At 38.9% G+C, this 16,399-nt stretch overlaps 1 protein-coding gene across 1 annotated transcript in view; it reads right to left on the bottom strand.

The window, feature by feature from the left end:
• myo1g (myosin IG) overlaps window positions 1–16,399 on the bottom strand; it is a 93,325-nt gene that overhangs the window by 66,337 nt on the left and 10,589 nt on the right. Inside the window, exons 2-11 of the mRNA XM_055156939.1 lie at window positions 12,054–12,262; window positions 9,956–10,049; window positions 8,328–8,493; window positions 6,284–6,337; window positions 4,784–4,879; window positions 4,582–4,698; window positions 3,138–3,344; window positions 2,418–2,563; window positions 2,217–2,331; window positions 1,749–1,919 (exon numbers count right to left, since the gene is read on the bottom strand). Coding sequence (XP_055012914.1) covers window positions 1,749–1,919; window positions 2,217–2,331; window positions 2,418–2,563; window positions 3,138–3,344; window positions 4,582–4,698; window positions 4,784–4,879; window positions 6,284–6,337; window positions 8,328–8,493; window positions 9,956–10,049; window positions 12,054–12,262 — 1,375 coding nt within the window. The remainder of the gene's footprint in view (window positions 1–1,748; window positions 1,920–2,216; window positions 2,332–2,417; window positions 2,564–3,137; window positions 3,345–4,581; window positions 4,699–4,783; window positions 4,880–6,283; window positions 6,338–8,327; window positions 8,494–9,955; window positions 10,050–12,053; window positions 12,263–16,399) is intronic.

The following is a 16,399-nucleotide window of genomic DNA, read 5'->3' as shown; positions in this document are numbered from 1 at the left end:
TAAACTCACAAACAGAATTGAGTGACAACTAAAAAGACACAAAACAGAACAAGCGGATTCCTCAATACAGTGTGTGTATGTGTACAGGCCCATGAACATTAGTGTGATATTGGTCACACATGAGAATGTTTGTGTTTACTAGTGTGGAACCAAAATGTCATTTTTCATGAGTTGTGTGTGTGTTCGTTGTGTGACTGCAGATCAGTGTGTTGTGTTTCACCAGAAAAACAAGAAATGGAAATTAGTTTTGTTCCAATTACAATTTTAATGGCAACACTGAAAGAGGAAGGAACTGTTACAATTAGTGATTATCTGGAAAACTATTCATAGTTTACTGTACAAATGCATCAAATTATAAATAGATCATAATGTTTCTGAGATTTTGAGACACTCCCGTTGTTCTAGCTCGATCTTTCGTGGAGTTATGACCAAAAACACATATTTGACCTTGGTTATTTTGACCTTCAAGTGACCTTGACCGGTTTCAACCTGTAACATCCAGTGTGCCCCGGTTATGTGTGTGCCAACGTGTGTGATGATGGGTGAATATTTTAGGCCACAGATGGTTCAGAAATTGCCGAAATTGCCGATCCTCGGGCAAAAGGACTTGACCCACGTACCACATTTGGTGACAGTTGATCCATAAATAGTGGCATTATCACAGGTGGACAGACACACACACACACACAAACACAGACACACGTAGACACACAAACACACACACACAGATACACACACACAGACACACACACACATACAGACACAGACACACGTAGACACACAAACACACACACACATACACACAGATACACACACACAGACACACACACACATACAGACACAGACACACACACAGACACACACACACACAGACACACACACACATACAGACACACACACAGACACACACAGACACACACACACACACAGACACACACAACAGACACACACAGACACACACACACACACATACAGACACACACACAGACACACACAGACACACAGACACACACACACACACAGACACACACACACATACAGACACACACACAGACACACACACACATACAGACACACACACACACACACAGACACACACACACACACACACACAGACACACACAGACACACACACACAGACACACACAGACACACACACACATACAGACACACACACAGACACACACACACAGACACACACACAGGGTGAATACAAAACCTGGTCAACCCTTCAGGGACCAGGTAACTAAACTAAACTAACAGAAACTGAGTCTCAACACACACAAAGTCAGACATGTAGTAACACAAAACAAAGTGACTGACACAAAAGAGACACAATAACAATATGGCAGACGGCCCACAAAGACCAGCAGCCTGAATATGTGTGGACATCTTCTTAAACAGGGTGAGGCGGCTGCAGGTGCAGCACGACTGGAGCCCCACCAACCAGGGACCAGCTCTCACAGCACAAACCAGGAAGGACACAGAACAAATGAAAACACACAAAACACATCACTCTCTTCTCTCTCTGTGTCTCCTTACTCTCACTGGCTGTGTGGGTGCTGCTTTGAGGGTGCTGTGGGTCCCGTGGGTGCTGTTACCTGTCTGGAGGTGCAGTGTGGGTGCTGTGGGTCCCATGGGTGCTGTTACCTGTCTGGAGGTGTAGTGTGAGTGCTGTGGGTCCCGTGGGTGCTGTTACCTGTCTGGAGGTGTAGTGTGAGTGCTGTGGGTCCCGTGGGTGCTGTTACCTGTCTGGAGGTGTAGTGTGGGTGCTGGGAGAGCTTGGTGTCCATGCTCTGGAGACAGACTGTGTCGGTGACTTGTCCCACACTGAGACAGGCCTCATCCAGGATGGAGATGATCCCTCTGTGCTGCTGCTCCACCAGGTCCACGATGGGCTGGTTATCACAGTAATCGATCTGATCACACAACACAAGCACGCTTTAGTTCACTTTGGTACAGTTTGGTACAGTACAGTTTGGTACAGTTTACACCATATAGCCCAGTGTAGCACAGTTTGGTTCAGTGGTCAGCTTCACCAGATTCACCAGCTTCACCAGATTCACCAGCTTCACCAGATTCACCAGCGTTACCAGCCTGATCAATTCTCATGATTTGTGAGTTCATAAACTCTTGAGAATTCATCTTGGGCTCTGGTGTAGAACTGTGTTCAGAGGGCTCCACAGGTCAGTGTGGAGAGCAGGTTCCACACTCACATGTTCCCAGACGATGCCCTCTCTCTCGTACTCCTCCTGCTCCTGCTGGAGGATCAGCTCGATGAAAAGGTGCTGGAGCTTCTCATTGCAGTAATTAATACAGAACTGCTCAAAACTGAAAGACAAACAAAAACAACTCATGGAGTGACACATAACATCTCCTCATAGAAACTCAGAGACATGTCAAATCAAACCACACACCTGTTGTTGTCAAAGATCTCAAAGCCGTAGATGTCCAGGACTCCGATGACCGTGTTTTTCCCATGAAGCACTGGGTTATAGTCTTTCACCTCGATGATGCTGTTGATGCGGCTGACGATCCACGCAAACAGCCTCTCGTATAAAGCCTAAAGGAAAACAAAACATGATTATGCTTCGGTCTTGTGATAAAAATAAAAATTTCTTTCAAAATTCAGTCCAAATCTTTTTAGTTTTAGATTGAATGGAATAAATGTCATGAACATGTACTGGACTAAATCCACACTGTTTTAGTTGATGATCAAATATATTTCTATTATGAACTTCATTCATGTAAGTTCAAGTTTAGGCCGTCCTCCAGGTCAAAGAAGAGTCATGTTTGTGGAGCCTGCTCAGAGTAAGGACACATGTTTTTCACTGCAATAAAAACAACTATAATTGATTGATTGATTGCATTTATATAGCACCTTTCAAGATACCCAAAGCTCTTTACAGTTCATTTATTCAGTCCCTCCACACTCAGTGGTGGGAAGCTACTATTGTAGCCACAGCTGCCCTGGGGCAGACTCACGGAAGAATTAATGACAAAAACATGCTTTTATTCCAGTCAAAGTGACATAATGTGGCTTTAAGTAGTTAAGAAAACGTAAAATAATAAAATAAATAAATGATGTTTTTTGAGTCAGACACTTTTAGCCCTTGGTGCTGTTGTATATTTCTGACCTTTGCGAAGGCGTCTCTTCCGAAGCAGGCCTCCTGTGCAGAGTGCTGCTTCTGGATGACATCGCCGCCCCCTGTGGCCACAGTGCGGCACAGCAGGCTGCTCCTCACAGAGTCTGGGTCTGTGTGAGTCAGGGCCGAGATGTGGACCAAAGACTCAGGAGGGGAGACCTCGACGGACTCTGCCTCACTCTCAAACTGGAGGTTACCCTGGAGACACAAATGTGACCTTTAATCAAGATACTGAGTCATATTTCACATTTTCAATCGCACAATAATCAAGCTCATCATAAGATCACCTTTATTTACTGCTTTAAGCTTAAAGGTACACTGTGTAACTTTTCAGGTGAAGGGGTCTGCCACCTGCTCGCCTCTATGAAGATGTTATTGTTTTGGCTGAAATGTTCCACAGTATGTCTTCAAAATTATCTATCCCTATGGTGAGAAACAGGTGACGCCAACTGGCAAATTTATAACTACGATCTGTGGAGAGGCAACCCCACTCATTCATATATATATATATATATATATATATATATATATATATATATATATATATATATATTATATATATATATTATATTTTTTTTTTTTTTTACAATAGAAACTATTCGAAATTGATATGTTTAATGTCATACTGTGGACTATTTCAGGCAAAGCAATAACATCTCTATGACAACAACAGTGAGGTATCATCCACCAGAAAATCAGTGGCTTTAAAGAACTCTGACATTGCATTAGTACTGCAAAAAGACTGACATCTGAAGTGACAAACTAATACAAGAATCACATTTCTGAACATGTTTGTACAGATCTAAACAGCAGAGTTAGCAGATTTTATGTAGAATAAGACCTCGTGGACACACAGGGAGGGCATCTGACACACAGGGACATTTCACAACATGTTTGAAGAGGTTTAAACTACAAGGCTTTTATGTAGAATAACACAGAAGATTTAGTTGTTCGTGGAGGAAATGATGGTTCTTAAAGGTGCATTAACTTTTTGGTTGGGGGTCCGTCACCTTCTTGTTTCTATGGAGATGCCACTGCTCTGCCTGGAATGTTCCATAGTGTGACTTTAAACAGCTCTACCTTACATTTATTTACATTTATTAAATTACAGGTGGTTTTAGAGCTCAAAAATATCAACAAAAACAGGCATTCTGACTGTGAACAGGGTCGCCTTTCCACAGATCTGACCTGTAACTTGGTCTGGTTTGGTCTCCATGAAGATAGAAAGGTTTAATACCATACTGTGAAACAGTCCAGAAAAGCAAGAACATCTCCATGGACAAAAGCATTTGACAAATCTTCCACCACAAAAGTTAGACAATGCACCTTTAAAAAACTGCAGTCTTTGTGATTTGACAATTGTGTCCATTCAAATTGTGAGTTGGATTCGATCACGCTTCATCTCTCAGCTCTAAACATCAGACTAGATCCTCACCAGGAGCAGGATGGTGGCCAGAATCTCATAGATGGAGCTGACCTCTTCCTCCGTGAAGCCGATCACCTGCAGAGCGTGCAGCACCGCCTTGTGGCTCGACCGGTCGTTGTTGGAAGTCTGTATGTATTTGATAACACATGATATTATAATCTTGTATTAGACAGAATAAATACACATGATGATACTGTGGGTTTATGCTCACAGAGGCTGCAGCGCCCTCTCTGGTGTATGTGTAAAGTGCAGGATCGTTCTGGAGGTGCAGATATTGAAGAATCTCCTCAGAACCTCCTCGAAGTAACTGGGAACAAACAAATATAATGACAGTAAACTACAATTAGAGACATTCAACCAAAACAAAAATAAGTTCATTCTCTATTTTACTATTTGGGATTAACAATATGTAACTGTATCTGAATCATGATTTTTCTCATTTTTTTATTTTAATTTAATTTTATTTTATTCAGTATTTAAGGTGTGTGTGTCTCTCTCTCGCTCTGGGTGTCTTCAAAGGCTCTGTATGCATCTAATCGTTAAATGGAATGAATTAAATGATCTGGAATATCTGTCTGGGTATCATTAAGAAGTTGCCAATACGATACATACCTTGATACATAGGCCATGATACAATACATATCTCGATACAGTGAGCTTTTGATTTGAGACGGTTTGATACAAAATAAAGGCTAAATCATGGCTGTGATATTAAATGTCTTTGTTAAAGCACTTCTTACTCAAAGTTCACAAACATTTTACTCATCAAAACTGTGAATATGTCAAATGTGTTGCATAAACAAGTTTCCTTCCTCTAATCAAGCAACAAAACTGTAGCTGTGACAAAATTTTAAAAGAGTAAAATATACCAAAAAAATATTCTTGGCAATATATCGATACCACAGCCCACAATATTGATACTGTATCATCACATTAAATGATACGATATATTGATATTTCGATGTTTTTGCACAGCCCTACTGGAGTATTGGAGTGACTGGACAGATTAATCTGCATTTTCACTTAAGCAGATTCACTGTAATAATACTTCTATGTAGAGCTGCTCAATTATGGAAAAAAATCATTATTCATAACAATTATTTTTTAGTTACATTATACATTTATTCAGCCATAGCTTGTCAAAGCCTGTTCCTGTCAGATCTCTGAAGCTAAGCAGGGCCAGGCCGTTGTGTCCTTAGGCAAGGCACTTCACCCAGTATGAAAGTGGTGTGTGTGTGAGTGATGTTGGTAGTCTGAGGGACTGATGGCACCGATTGGCATGGCAGCCGCACTTCAGTCAGTCTGCCCCAGGGCAGCTGTGGCTACAATAGTAACTACCACTACCAGGTATGGAGTGAATAAATAATGCTCTGTAAAGCGTCTTTGTGACAAATGTCTGGGAAAAGCGCTGGATAAATAAAACTTACTTCTCTCTCTCTCAATAAAAAAAACAAACATTATTGATAATTCATGCAAAACTTTCAAATTAACAATAAATATAGGCTAGGTAAATATGAACCTTCGAGCAGTTTTGAAATGTATAAAGCATACTTTGAACATGAAATAAGGCATAGAAAAACATAAATGTATCCAAAATAAACTATATATCCAACTGTTCTACAATCCTTATATTTCAAAAAAATAAAATAAATATAGTCATTACAGCACATTCAGATCTTTCATGCTCGCAGGTGACATCTGGACTGTGTACCTGGTAGAATGAGTGGAAGTTTCTCTCTCCTCTCTGCTGCTGAACCACTCGAGACTGAAACAGAAACATGTGTACGGTCAAACAAAGAAACCAGTGGACACAGACAGGGACAGCGCCCTCTGGTGGCCGTAGTGGGGAGTGTACAGCAGTGCACATCAGGCATTGATGCAGGTTATTGATGCTTCACAGTTCATGCAATGTTTCAAATGTCATTTATTTGCCTTCAAAGACACGCAGAAGACGTTGCCAGCCCAAGTTACAGGTCACATCTGTGGGGAGGTGACCCCGCTCAAAAGCAAGAATGTCTGTCTTTAATTTATATGCTGGACAAGGAAACTGAATACATGCAAAATAAATGAAAGTACTGAAAACTGTAGGACATTCCAAGCAAAGCAATAACATCTACATGGAGACACGTAGTTGGCAGATCCCACAGTTGAAAAGTTGCTTAGTGCTCCTTTAAAGCTCACATATTGCACAAAATGGACTCATGGCCATGTTGAAATGTTATTACCACCTCAAAAACTGACCTGTAGCCCCAGAGCTGATAACTGATGAGCTCTGTGTAGTTGAATTAAAAACAGAGGAGCACTTCTTGGAAATAAAGACAACACTGCAGGTCCAGAGATGTTATTGATAAGGAAACAACTCTTCCTCTCAAAGTCAGTCCAAAAAATAATTTCTATAATAATATGTGAGCTCAAATAACTCTTTTCACTTCTCAGTTCAGCTCAAAATAGAAAACCAAGAAGTGTAGAATTTAGAAACACAAAAGTAAACTTTAAAGATCGACCCATCCTTCAGTGTCTCTGGGTTCAACTTGTCAGGACAACTCACCCTTATGTGATAATACTCCCTACAACTGTACAACAACTCACCCTTATGTGATAATACTCCCTACAACTGTACAACAACTCACCCTTATGTGATAATACTCCCTACAACTGTACAACAACTCGCCCTTACTGTATGTAACAGATAATACTCCCTACAACTGTACAACTTACCCTTATGTAACAGTTAGGGATGGGCATTCGATGAAATTTTCTTAATCGATCATCGGAAGAATTAACGATCGATTATCGATTAATCATTAACGTTTTTATATTAAAATGATCATCATTATTATTACTATCTGCACTAATCTGCATAAATAAATTCAACTTTACGACATATAAACTGTAACCACTCTAGAGCCACATCAGCCCGTTTGACATTAGAATGTGTTTAATTCAGTTTTGTTCAAATCTCACAGAAACAAAACTTAAAACCTCATCGCTAATTTGCATAAACTAAGTGAAGATAAAACTACAGCTCTTGTGTCACTGATGTGGTCAACTTCTATCGGATTAAAAGACATGACTCAGGTGAATACAGGTTAGTGTGACCAGATTTGCGTTTGTCAAAACCAGGACACCGTACGGGGGGAGGGAGGTGGGGACTCGTCATCGACATTGCGCGACTCTCACCTGGCAAAGCTTTTTCCCACTGGACACAGAAACATATGTGCTGCTTTATACACTGTGCACATGGACTCACACTTGTCCCGAACGCAACGGAAAGCGTGGAATTTCTTGTACAAATCATCGTTAAATACACATTTGCACTTCGGTACGTTGCAGACTGACCCACTGTTTGTGTCTCGCTCCTTCTGAGTGCAGAGAGACAAATGTACAGACCTGTTTGGTCACGATACACACAGCAACCTACATTCTGTTTGTTGATTAAAATTAACGTAATCGATGAAATTCTTAATGATCAATTATCGATTAATCGATTAATCATGCCCATCCCTAGTAACAGATAATACTCCCTACAACTGTACAACAACTTGTAGTATTTGTAGTCCTTGTAGTACCTTCTCGAGAAGGTAGTTGTCCATGTGTACTTATTTGAGATTATTTTGTATACTTGGAGTGCCTTCTCGAGCAGGTAGTTGTTGATGTGTACTTGTATTAGATCGTTTTGTATACTTACAGTACCTTCTCGAGCAGGTAGTCATTGATGTGTACTTGTATTAGATCGTTTTGTATACTTGGAGTACCTTCTCGAGCAGGTAGTTGTTGATGTGTCCTCCAGTCGGGTCTCCGTTGAAGTTAAAGTTCACGTCCATGTATTTGCCGAAGCGACTGGAGTTATCGTTTCGGTTCGTTTTGGCGTTTCCAAAAGCTTCTAGGACGCAGTTGGACTTCAGCAGAACGTTCTTCACACTGGGAAAAAAAACAAAAAAATAAATAAACATAAAAAAACAGGGAGGAAAATATGTTAGAACACGGACAAAACATGAGGTCAATTAACTGAGATGCCCTACCTCTCGACCTCTTTGTTCTCTCATCATTATCTTACTCTAAGTTGTATTTTGAGTGATTCATACATGTTCGTATTGTCCTTTTGAGATTTGAATGCTGAGAAGAGTCCTGTTTTCACCCACCACCTATCTCCGCCCACTGCTCTGTTCTTACTTGTGATTATTGAAAAAATTCAGTCTCTGGATCATACATGTAGGGTTCAATTAAAGATTCTTCTTGCTGCAGGTTGAGTTCACAATACAAGCATCAAGAATCTCAGACTTCCGGTCATTGCACAATTCATACTGGGAAGGATTTTCTGAAAAAGTGAGCATCAAACCTCCATGTTTGTTTTCCCAGTGGGATGTGTCTATTGACAAAGTTGATCTTTTCAAGTCTTTTGAACCATATCACTTTTGTTTCTGTTTCTGATATTGTCATATTTTAGCTTTGGGATTTGGACATTGTTAATTGTGTGGTTGTTGGATCCTAACAGCAGAAAACGGCTCGAGAAATTGGTTTGCGAACTCCATAAATGCAAAAGGGAATCAGATGTGTGTGACTCAAACCTCTGTTCAAACAATTTCCCTTCCCATCGGAATTGAAAAATAGTGAAAGGTGAAGGCGATGCGCAGGATTGATCCACGGGACAGGACCAAAAAGGAAACATTTGACTGACTAAATCACCCAGAGTTTGCAGCGAACATTTGTAACATGGAACCATCAAAGCAAAACCCCGATCCCTCACTCAACCTTGGTTATGAATTTAAAAAGTCAACGCCAAAGCGAGAGGCACCAACTGTTCACCAAAAAACACCTTCCACTGCAAAAAGACCAAGACGTGATGTTGCTGTAAAACCACAAGAACAAGAAAGTGCAGCTCAGCCTGTTTGTCTTCTGCACCTCTCACTTAACAAATGGGATCCCACTTTGATGTCGCTCCACATACAAAATGTTCACTATCGCCTATCGCCTTCGCCTTTCACTGTTTTTCAATTCCGATGGGAAGAGAAACAGTTTGAACAGAGGTTTGAGTCACACACATCTAATTCCCTTTTGCATTTATGGAGTTTGCAAACAAATTTCTCGAGCCGTTTTCTGCTGTTAGGATCCAACAACCACACAATTAACAATGTCCAAATCCCAAAACTAAAATATGACAGAACCAGAAATAAAAGTGATATGGATCAAAAGACTTGAAAAGATCGACTTTGTCAATAGACTCATCCCACTGGGAAAACAAACATGGAGGTTTGATGCTCACTTTTCCAGAAAATCCTTCCCAGTTTGAATTGTGCAATGACCGGAAGTCTGAGATTCTTGATGCGTGTATTGGCACATGTACTGATGAGATAGACATGTTTATTTAACCCAGATGCCCTACCTCTCCACCTCCTCTCTCATGTTGGGGTTGGTGATGGCGGCAATGTATTGCATGATGTATTTACTGGCCTCGGTTTTTCCAGCTCCGCTCTCTCCTGGAAACACAGAAATTATAAAAAGTCTGATTAACCATCAAATGTAACATCTGATTAAAATTTGAAGTCACAAAAATCTGGTCAACATAAAGTTTTTGTTACTTTTGTCTTACTCTGAGCGGGAAGAGGAAGCACAACTTTTACTCAACTAAGATTACTGATACACTTTTACGCTGTGTAAGTGTCAGACGCAGATGTGTGACTTGGTTTATGGTTCATATCTCTGGGCCTATGCGCATGAAACCAAAACAGGCACAAAGTTCAGCATCTTCCCTTTCAGTATAAATAAACAAAAGAGAGAGTCATTATTCAAGCCCAAGGATGTCATTGTTGTCAGCTGAAAAGACTTTAATAAGCCATGATATTCTTATAATGATCATAAATCTTCATTTGTGAAGCACTTTTAAAAACAAGGTTTACAAAGTGCTGTACAGGCCGCAAAGAACAAAACAAAAAGCATAAAAATAGCACACAGAAGCAGACAGTGATGCAGACAAGTTTGTGGAGCCGATCCCAAACGAATAATGAGAAGAAGAAACATAAGAGGATCAGAAGTTTGGAGATTTCTTAAAAAAACTGTGAATCTCCCACAGAGTTATATCAATCTGCAGCTGATGTCCCTGGAGGAGGAGGGGGGCTAACTAGAGGAGCTGCTCTGTCTGAATGTCTGAAGCTCCGTTACTCAAATTAGACTTAATCTGAGCTTTGTTTTGACACGACCTGACTATAGAGCAGTGATTTATCTGAACTACGACAGGTGAGCAGATCTGTGCTGTTAAACACTTCTCTCACTCACAAGCTAACTAGCATTAGCATTAACATTAGCACACAGTTTTTCAGTGAGTCACTTTCACCTTTTTGTAGAAAATCAAACTCCTGAACAGGAACAGGAACTGTGCTGTTTAAATCCATGTTTCTTGAATTTTATAAAACTGCTTAACATTCCACCATAGACATATATGCATTTCCCCACAGCATGACGTCACTGTAAAGTATTCCACACTGGTGCAGTCTAACGGGGTCAGCCTCATCAGAAGAGCCACTAGTCAGAACATTCATGTTCAGGTCGTGTTACAAATTGTTAAAAATGAAACTGTATTTCAAGTTTTAAATATTTTAAAAATTAAATATTAAAAGTAATAAATATATTAAACCCTTAAAATACAGCAAAAATGTTTGAGGAAATAATGATTTGGGTGGAAATGGCTGTCTTAAGTGTAACAGGGTTAATAATTGTCTGATTTTCAGGCAACAACTTGCAAAATGTTCAGTAATTCGAGCTCTACAACCTTCATTTCAATTTTATTTTAAATCTTTTTCTTTTAATATAGCATTGGTGGGTTTGTAAACCAACAAATTAAGTAATGTTGGCCTTAGCTAATGCTGTTATGCATGATTACGCGATTTCCTGTCGCTATCTCTAACAATGTTGATGTTGCAGCCATTTTTAATTGGTAAACATCCAAAAGTTTACTAATTCGTCCCTGATATCCAGGGATTATTCCCTGTTGCTTTCATCAAATGTACATTCAATTGTTCAAGAGAAATGTTGCTGACAAACCAATAGAAGAGGGAATGATTTTCTGACTAGTGGACCTTCTCACTACAGGGCCTTCTCAGACTAGTGGGCTTTCTGACTAGTGGGCTTTCTGACTAGTGGGCCTACTGATGATAAGGGTGTAACCCAGTCTAATACCAGATATGTTTTGGTTTGGTCTATTACCTGGCATGTTTTTGGTGCAGTTCATTACCTGATATATTTTTGGTGCGACCTATTACTTAAAATGTTTATGGTACTGTCTAATATCTGATAATGTTTACAGTATAGTCTAATACCTGATATGTTTATGGTACAGTCTATAACCTGATATATTTTCGGTGCGGTCTATTCCCTGATATGTTTTTGGTACAGTTTATTACCTGATATATTTTCGGTGCGGTCTATTCCCTGATATGTTTTTGGTACAGTTTATTACCTGATATATTTTCGGTGCGGTCTATTACCTGATATAACGATGCACGTGTCCTTGGCCCTCCTCTTCATGGCCTTGTAGGCGGCGTCGGACACGGAGTAGAGGTGGGGCGGGTTCTCGTACAGTTCTCGGCCTCTGTAGGCGGCGATGGTGTCGGCGCCGTAAATGTCCATCTGTCTGTACGGATTCACCGACACCACCACCTCCCCGATGAACGAGTAGATACGACCCTTCTCGAACCTGCCACCACACAGACAGACACAAAATATTCAACCACAAAAAATACAGCTGCATGAATTCATAAAATAAAAATGAAAAATAGTTAAATAAAAAAAATAAAAATAAAATAAAACAAAAATGAAATAGAAAAGAAAAGGAAAAATAATATTAAAAAACATTTAAAATAATAAAATAAAACAGAAATTTAAAATAGTAAAATAAAAAATACTAATAAAAACAAAAATTATAAAATAAAAAATTATAAAATAAAGTATAAATTAAAAATACAAAAATAAGAAACAATAAAATAGAAATAAAAAAATTGTAAAATAAGTAAAATAGCAAAATGAAAATAATACAATAAAAATACATGTGCAGATTCTACCCCCCTTTTTTAATACAAGGGCAGAACATAAAGCCACAAAAAATATTTTACATAAATCAATAGTAAAAAAATATTTATTTATTATTATTATTATTATTATTATTATTATTATTATTATTATTATTATTATTAATAATAATAATAATAATAATAATAATAATAAAATGACAACATATTTTTTCTAGAAAAATACATAAATAAATATCTTGTTTTTTGTTTTTTTCCAAGCTAAATTATGTATCATCTATCTTTTCCATTAACTGCCAAATTAACTGAAATCCACACTATGTAACTTTTCTGGTACAGAGTATGGCAATGTCTTGTTCCCATGGAGATATTATAGTTATTCATTCGCCTGGAAGGCTCCACAGTTTGGTATTAAAGCTTACTACGTTACTTAACTGGTGGAACTTATCAGTCTTGTCGCCACAGAGACGTTTTTGCTTGGCCTAGAAGGTTCCACAGTTTGATAATAAAGTCCGTGACACAAATATCTGTGGAGAGACGTGCCCACTCAAAGTAAGATCTCGGAGTAATAAACACACCAGTAACTGAGTAAATGCAAGTTAAAGAAGACTGATGCCATATTGTGGAACATTCAACAAGCTGCTCTAGACCCCTCACCAGCTTTACGTTTATGTTTCCATGACATCTGCCCATGTTTCATCAGATTCAGAGGAGACGCACAGAGGACAGGAAGTGACACACATGCTGCCTCCACCCGACAGGAAGTGAGAGTGCGGTCGGAGGTCGTCATGGAGACAGCCGCTTGAGTAAGACGTGTGTCAAACATGGACGATTGAGAATGCAGAGGAGGAGGAGGAAGAGGAGGAGAACTTGTGAAATGAGATGATGTATGAGCTTATTATCACATTCACCACAGACACACACAAATAATCACAAGTGAAACTGTGAGATAGAGAACAAATACACCAGGGAAATGTTTAAATACTTTTGAAAATAAAATACAAAAAACTATTTAAAAAACACAGAGGCAGGGTATCAAAGTAGAAGTCCAGAACAGGTGCTCCTCAAGGATGAGGATGAAAAATCATTTATTTCATCAGATTTTAGAATTTTAAAAGCCGCTGAATTTCTCACTTTTTTTCTTTTCACTTTTCTCAATTTTTAAGTATATTTTTTTCAATATGTGTCAAATTCAGAATAAAAATCTTCACCTTTTATATTGTAAAGCCCTCAAATTCAACAGTCAGTACAATCTCTATTCACGCTTACATCTCAAACCAGGAAGATGTCTGGAAATATGTGATGACAACTTCTGGTGTAGTTCCTGACACTGGACTCACCGATCAACTGTGATCAAACCCACTGAAGTAAATGTGATCAGGTAAAATTAGGACTGCAGACGTATGTGCTGTTTGGAATTGGAATTGATCTGGAATTTGGTCTCGTCTCTTCTAATCACATGTGCCAGTGCGCTCGGAGTTGTGTGTCAGCGAAATGATGAAAACTGAGATGTGGTTGGAATTGTTGAAGAGCCGAATAAAACAGAACACTACAATGACATGGAGATGAAGAAAACTGGGACATTTTATAATTTTTCCTAGATTTGGTCAGACTCATCCTGCATTCGGTTATCTTCCCAATCTCCCACTTGGACGTTGGATTTGGCTTCATGTCTGAGTTTGAAGCGGATTATTATGTTTCGTGTGTTGGACTTCATGGATTATGATTATGACTATTCCCTCGTCTTATGAAAACACTGACACTTTAATTCATTTAATTTTTGGAATTTGCACTTCATTTTATGATTTCTCTTCCATTGCAACCTTAGGGACGTTAATGGCTGTTATATCAAGTATTTGTTAAATATTGGCCTCTTCACAACACCGACTACCAAACCCACAGGCAGTGATATGGGCGTAGTAAAGTACTGCAGACATACAAGTGACTGAAACTGTCATTTAAACCACCAGTGTCCAAACACAATGAAAACACTTCATATTCACACGTCACAGTGGGCGCAGCCAACTTGGATTCTGACTCAGAATCCTTACTCGGTCAACTTTTTCTGCCACCGAGTTCCGAATCGGGCTGTCCCACGAAAAGAGGCATGTCATACGTGTTGCTAGGCAACTTCCTCGGAAAACCAATTTGGAAAGATAATCAAACGCAGGGTAACTACTGTGAACAGAGCCCAAAGGAAGTTGTCATCGCATGTTTCCAAACATCTTCCTGGTTTGTGACATAAGAGTGAATAGAGACTATTCAGAGTGTCAAATTGGCAGGAAGAAATTTCACAACAAAGATCCAAGATGCCAAGGCAGAAGCATCGATCCTGTGTGAGTGAGGAGGACAGAGACTGTGTCCTATTGGCTGCTCTCATCTGAGGGCGGATTTTACACTTAACAAACAAAAGAGAAGAGGTTTGGATGAGGCACTCCGTTGGGATTATCATAAAAGTCCTTTAATTATCACATGGGGGGAATTATTAAAGGACTTTTATGCTTATTCCAACAAGGTGCCTTGGATTTTTTGGCCACTTTTTACTTTATCACAGTAAATGTTTACATTACAAGCTTGGTGACCTTCACTATGTGTTATAAAACATTTAGTTAAGTTATACTTTTACACTTTTATCTTTTAGTTTTATCAGAGAGAAGACTTTTAGGTTTAAACAGAGTTGAGACAGGTGAGAATTCTCAGGTGGAGTTTGTTTGTAAGCGTCAGATTAAAAATGTGTTGACCTGGTTTATGGTTCATATCTCTGTTATTATTACTGGTCTCATGTTATTATTCAATTATTTTTTGTGATCATCAAGGACTTTTTGAGCAGTTTTTACTTTATCACAGTAAGTTTTTACATTACAAGCTTGTTCATCTTCACTATATGTTATAACAAATATTTAGTTGAGTTATACTTTTTTTCTCTTTATGAAATAATCCCATACATCTTTCATATATGTGATGTCCTCTGTATCAATATAAAACACAGAAAGTGGCAAATATAAAGAAAAAAAAACACTGAATAAGAAGAAGGTGTGTCCAAACGTTTGACTTCTGAACATCTGAACATCTGACCCTGTATCTCCAGAGCCTTCAGATAAGCAGATAACACCTCCAGGCCAAGTTACAGGTCAGATCTGTGGAGACCCTGCTCACACTTCACACAAATGTTTTCAAATGTGAACAGAACGTGTCTTTTTGTGTCTTTTTAGTCGTCATTCGATTCTGTTTGTGAGTTTATGTGACTTTATTTTGGGACACTCGTGATGTAGTTTTGTTTTATGTGTGCCTTAGGTTAGTCACTCTTATTTTTTGTTAATCATGTTATTTTGTTTGTTAGTTTAGGTTATTTTGTGTACATATTTTAGACTATTTTTTGTTATTTTCATTTTCTTTTCATTAAATTCTTACTTTTCACCTTGTTTTTTGTTACTTCCCTGACCCTAGTGAGCTGGGTTTAATAATGCAAGGTAAGTTTAATGCCATACTGTGGAACATTCTAAGCAACGCAAATCTCTATGTAACAAGCAGGTGATGGACCCAGAGTAGAAAAGTCACTCTCTCTAAATCTTTAGTAAAATTGTGCCAGTAACAAGGCGACAATTTGGAAACACACAAACCACAGTGACCAGTGAACACACACACACACACGTCATACCATCTACACCTGCTCATCGCCATGGAGACAGACACATATAAAGCCAAACTCAGAAAAATTATAGTCAAAACAGTAACATTTCCATGGAGACAGGACTGCTTTGGGGGTCATTATTCGTAAATTTCCCGTACATAATTGCGTTTTTTTC

The sequence above is a fragment of the Boleophthalmus pectinirostris genome, unplaced genomic scaffold (assembly GCF_026225935.1).
Source record: "Boleophthalmus pectinirostris isolate CB_2022bp ecotype Guang Dong unplaced genomic scaffold, ASM2622593v1 HiC_scaffold_21, whole genome shotgun sequence".
Taxonomy (NCBI): domain Eukaryota; kingdom Metazoa; phylum Chordata; class Actinopteri; order Gobiiformes; family Gobiidae; genus Boleophthalmus; species Boleophthalmus pectinirostris.
This window is presented reverse-complemented; position numbering and strand designations above follow the sequence as displayed.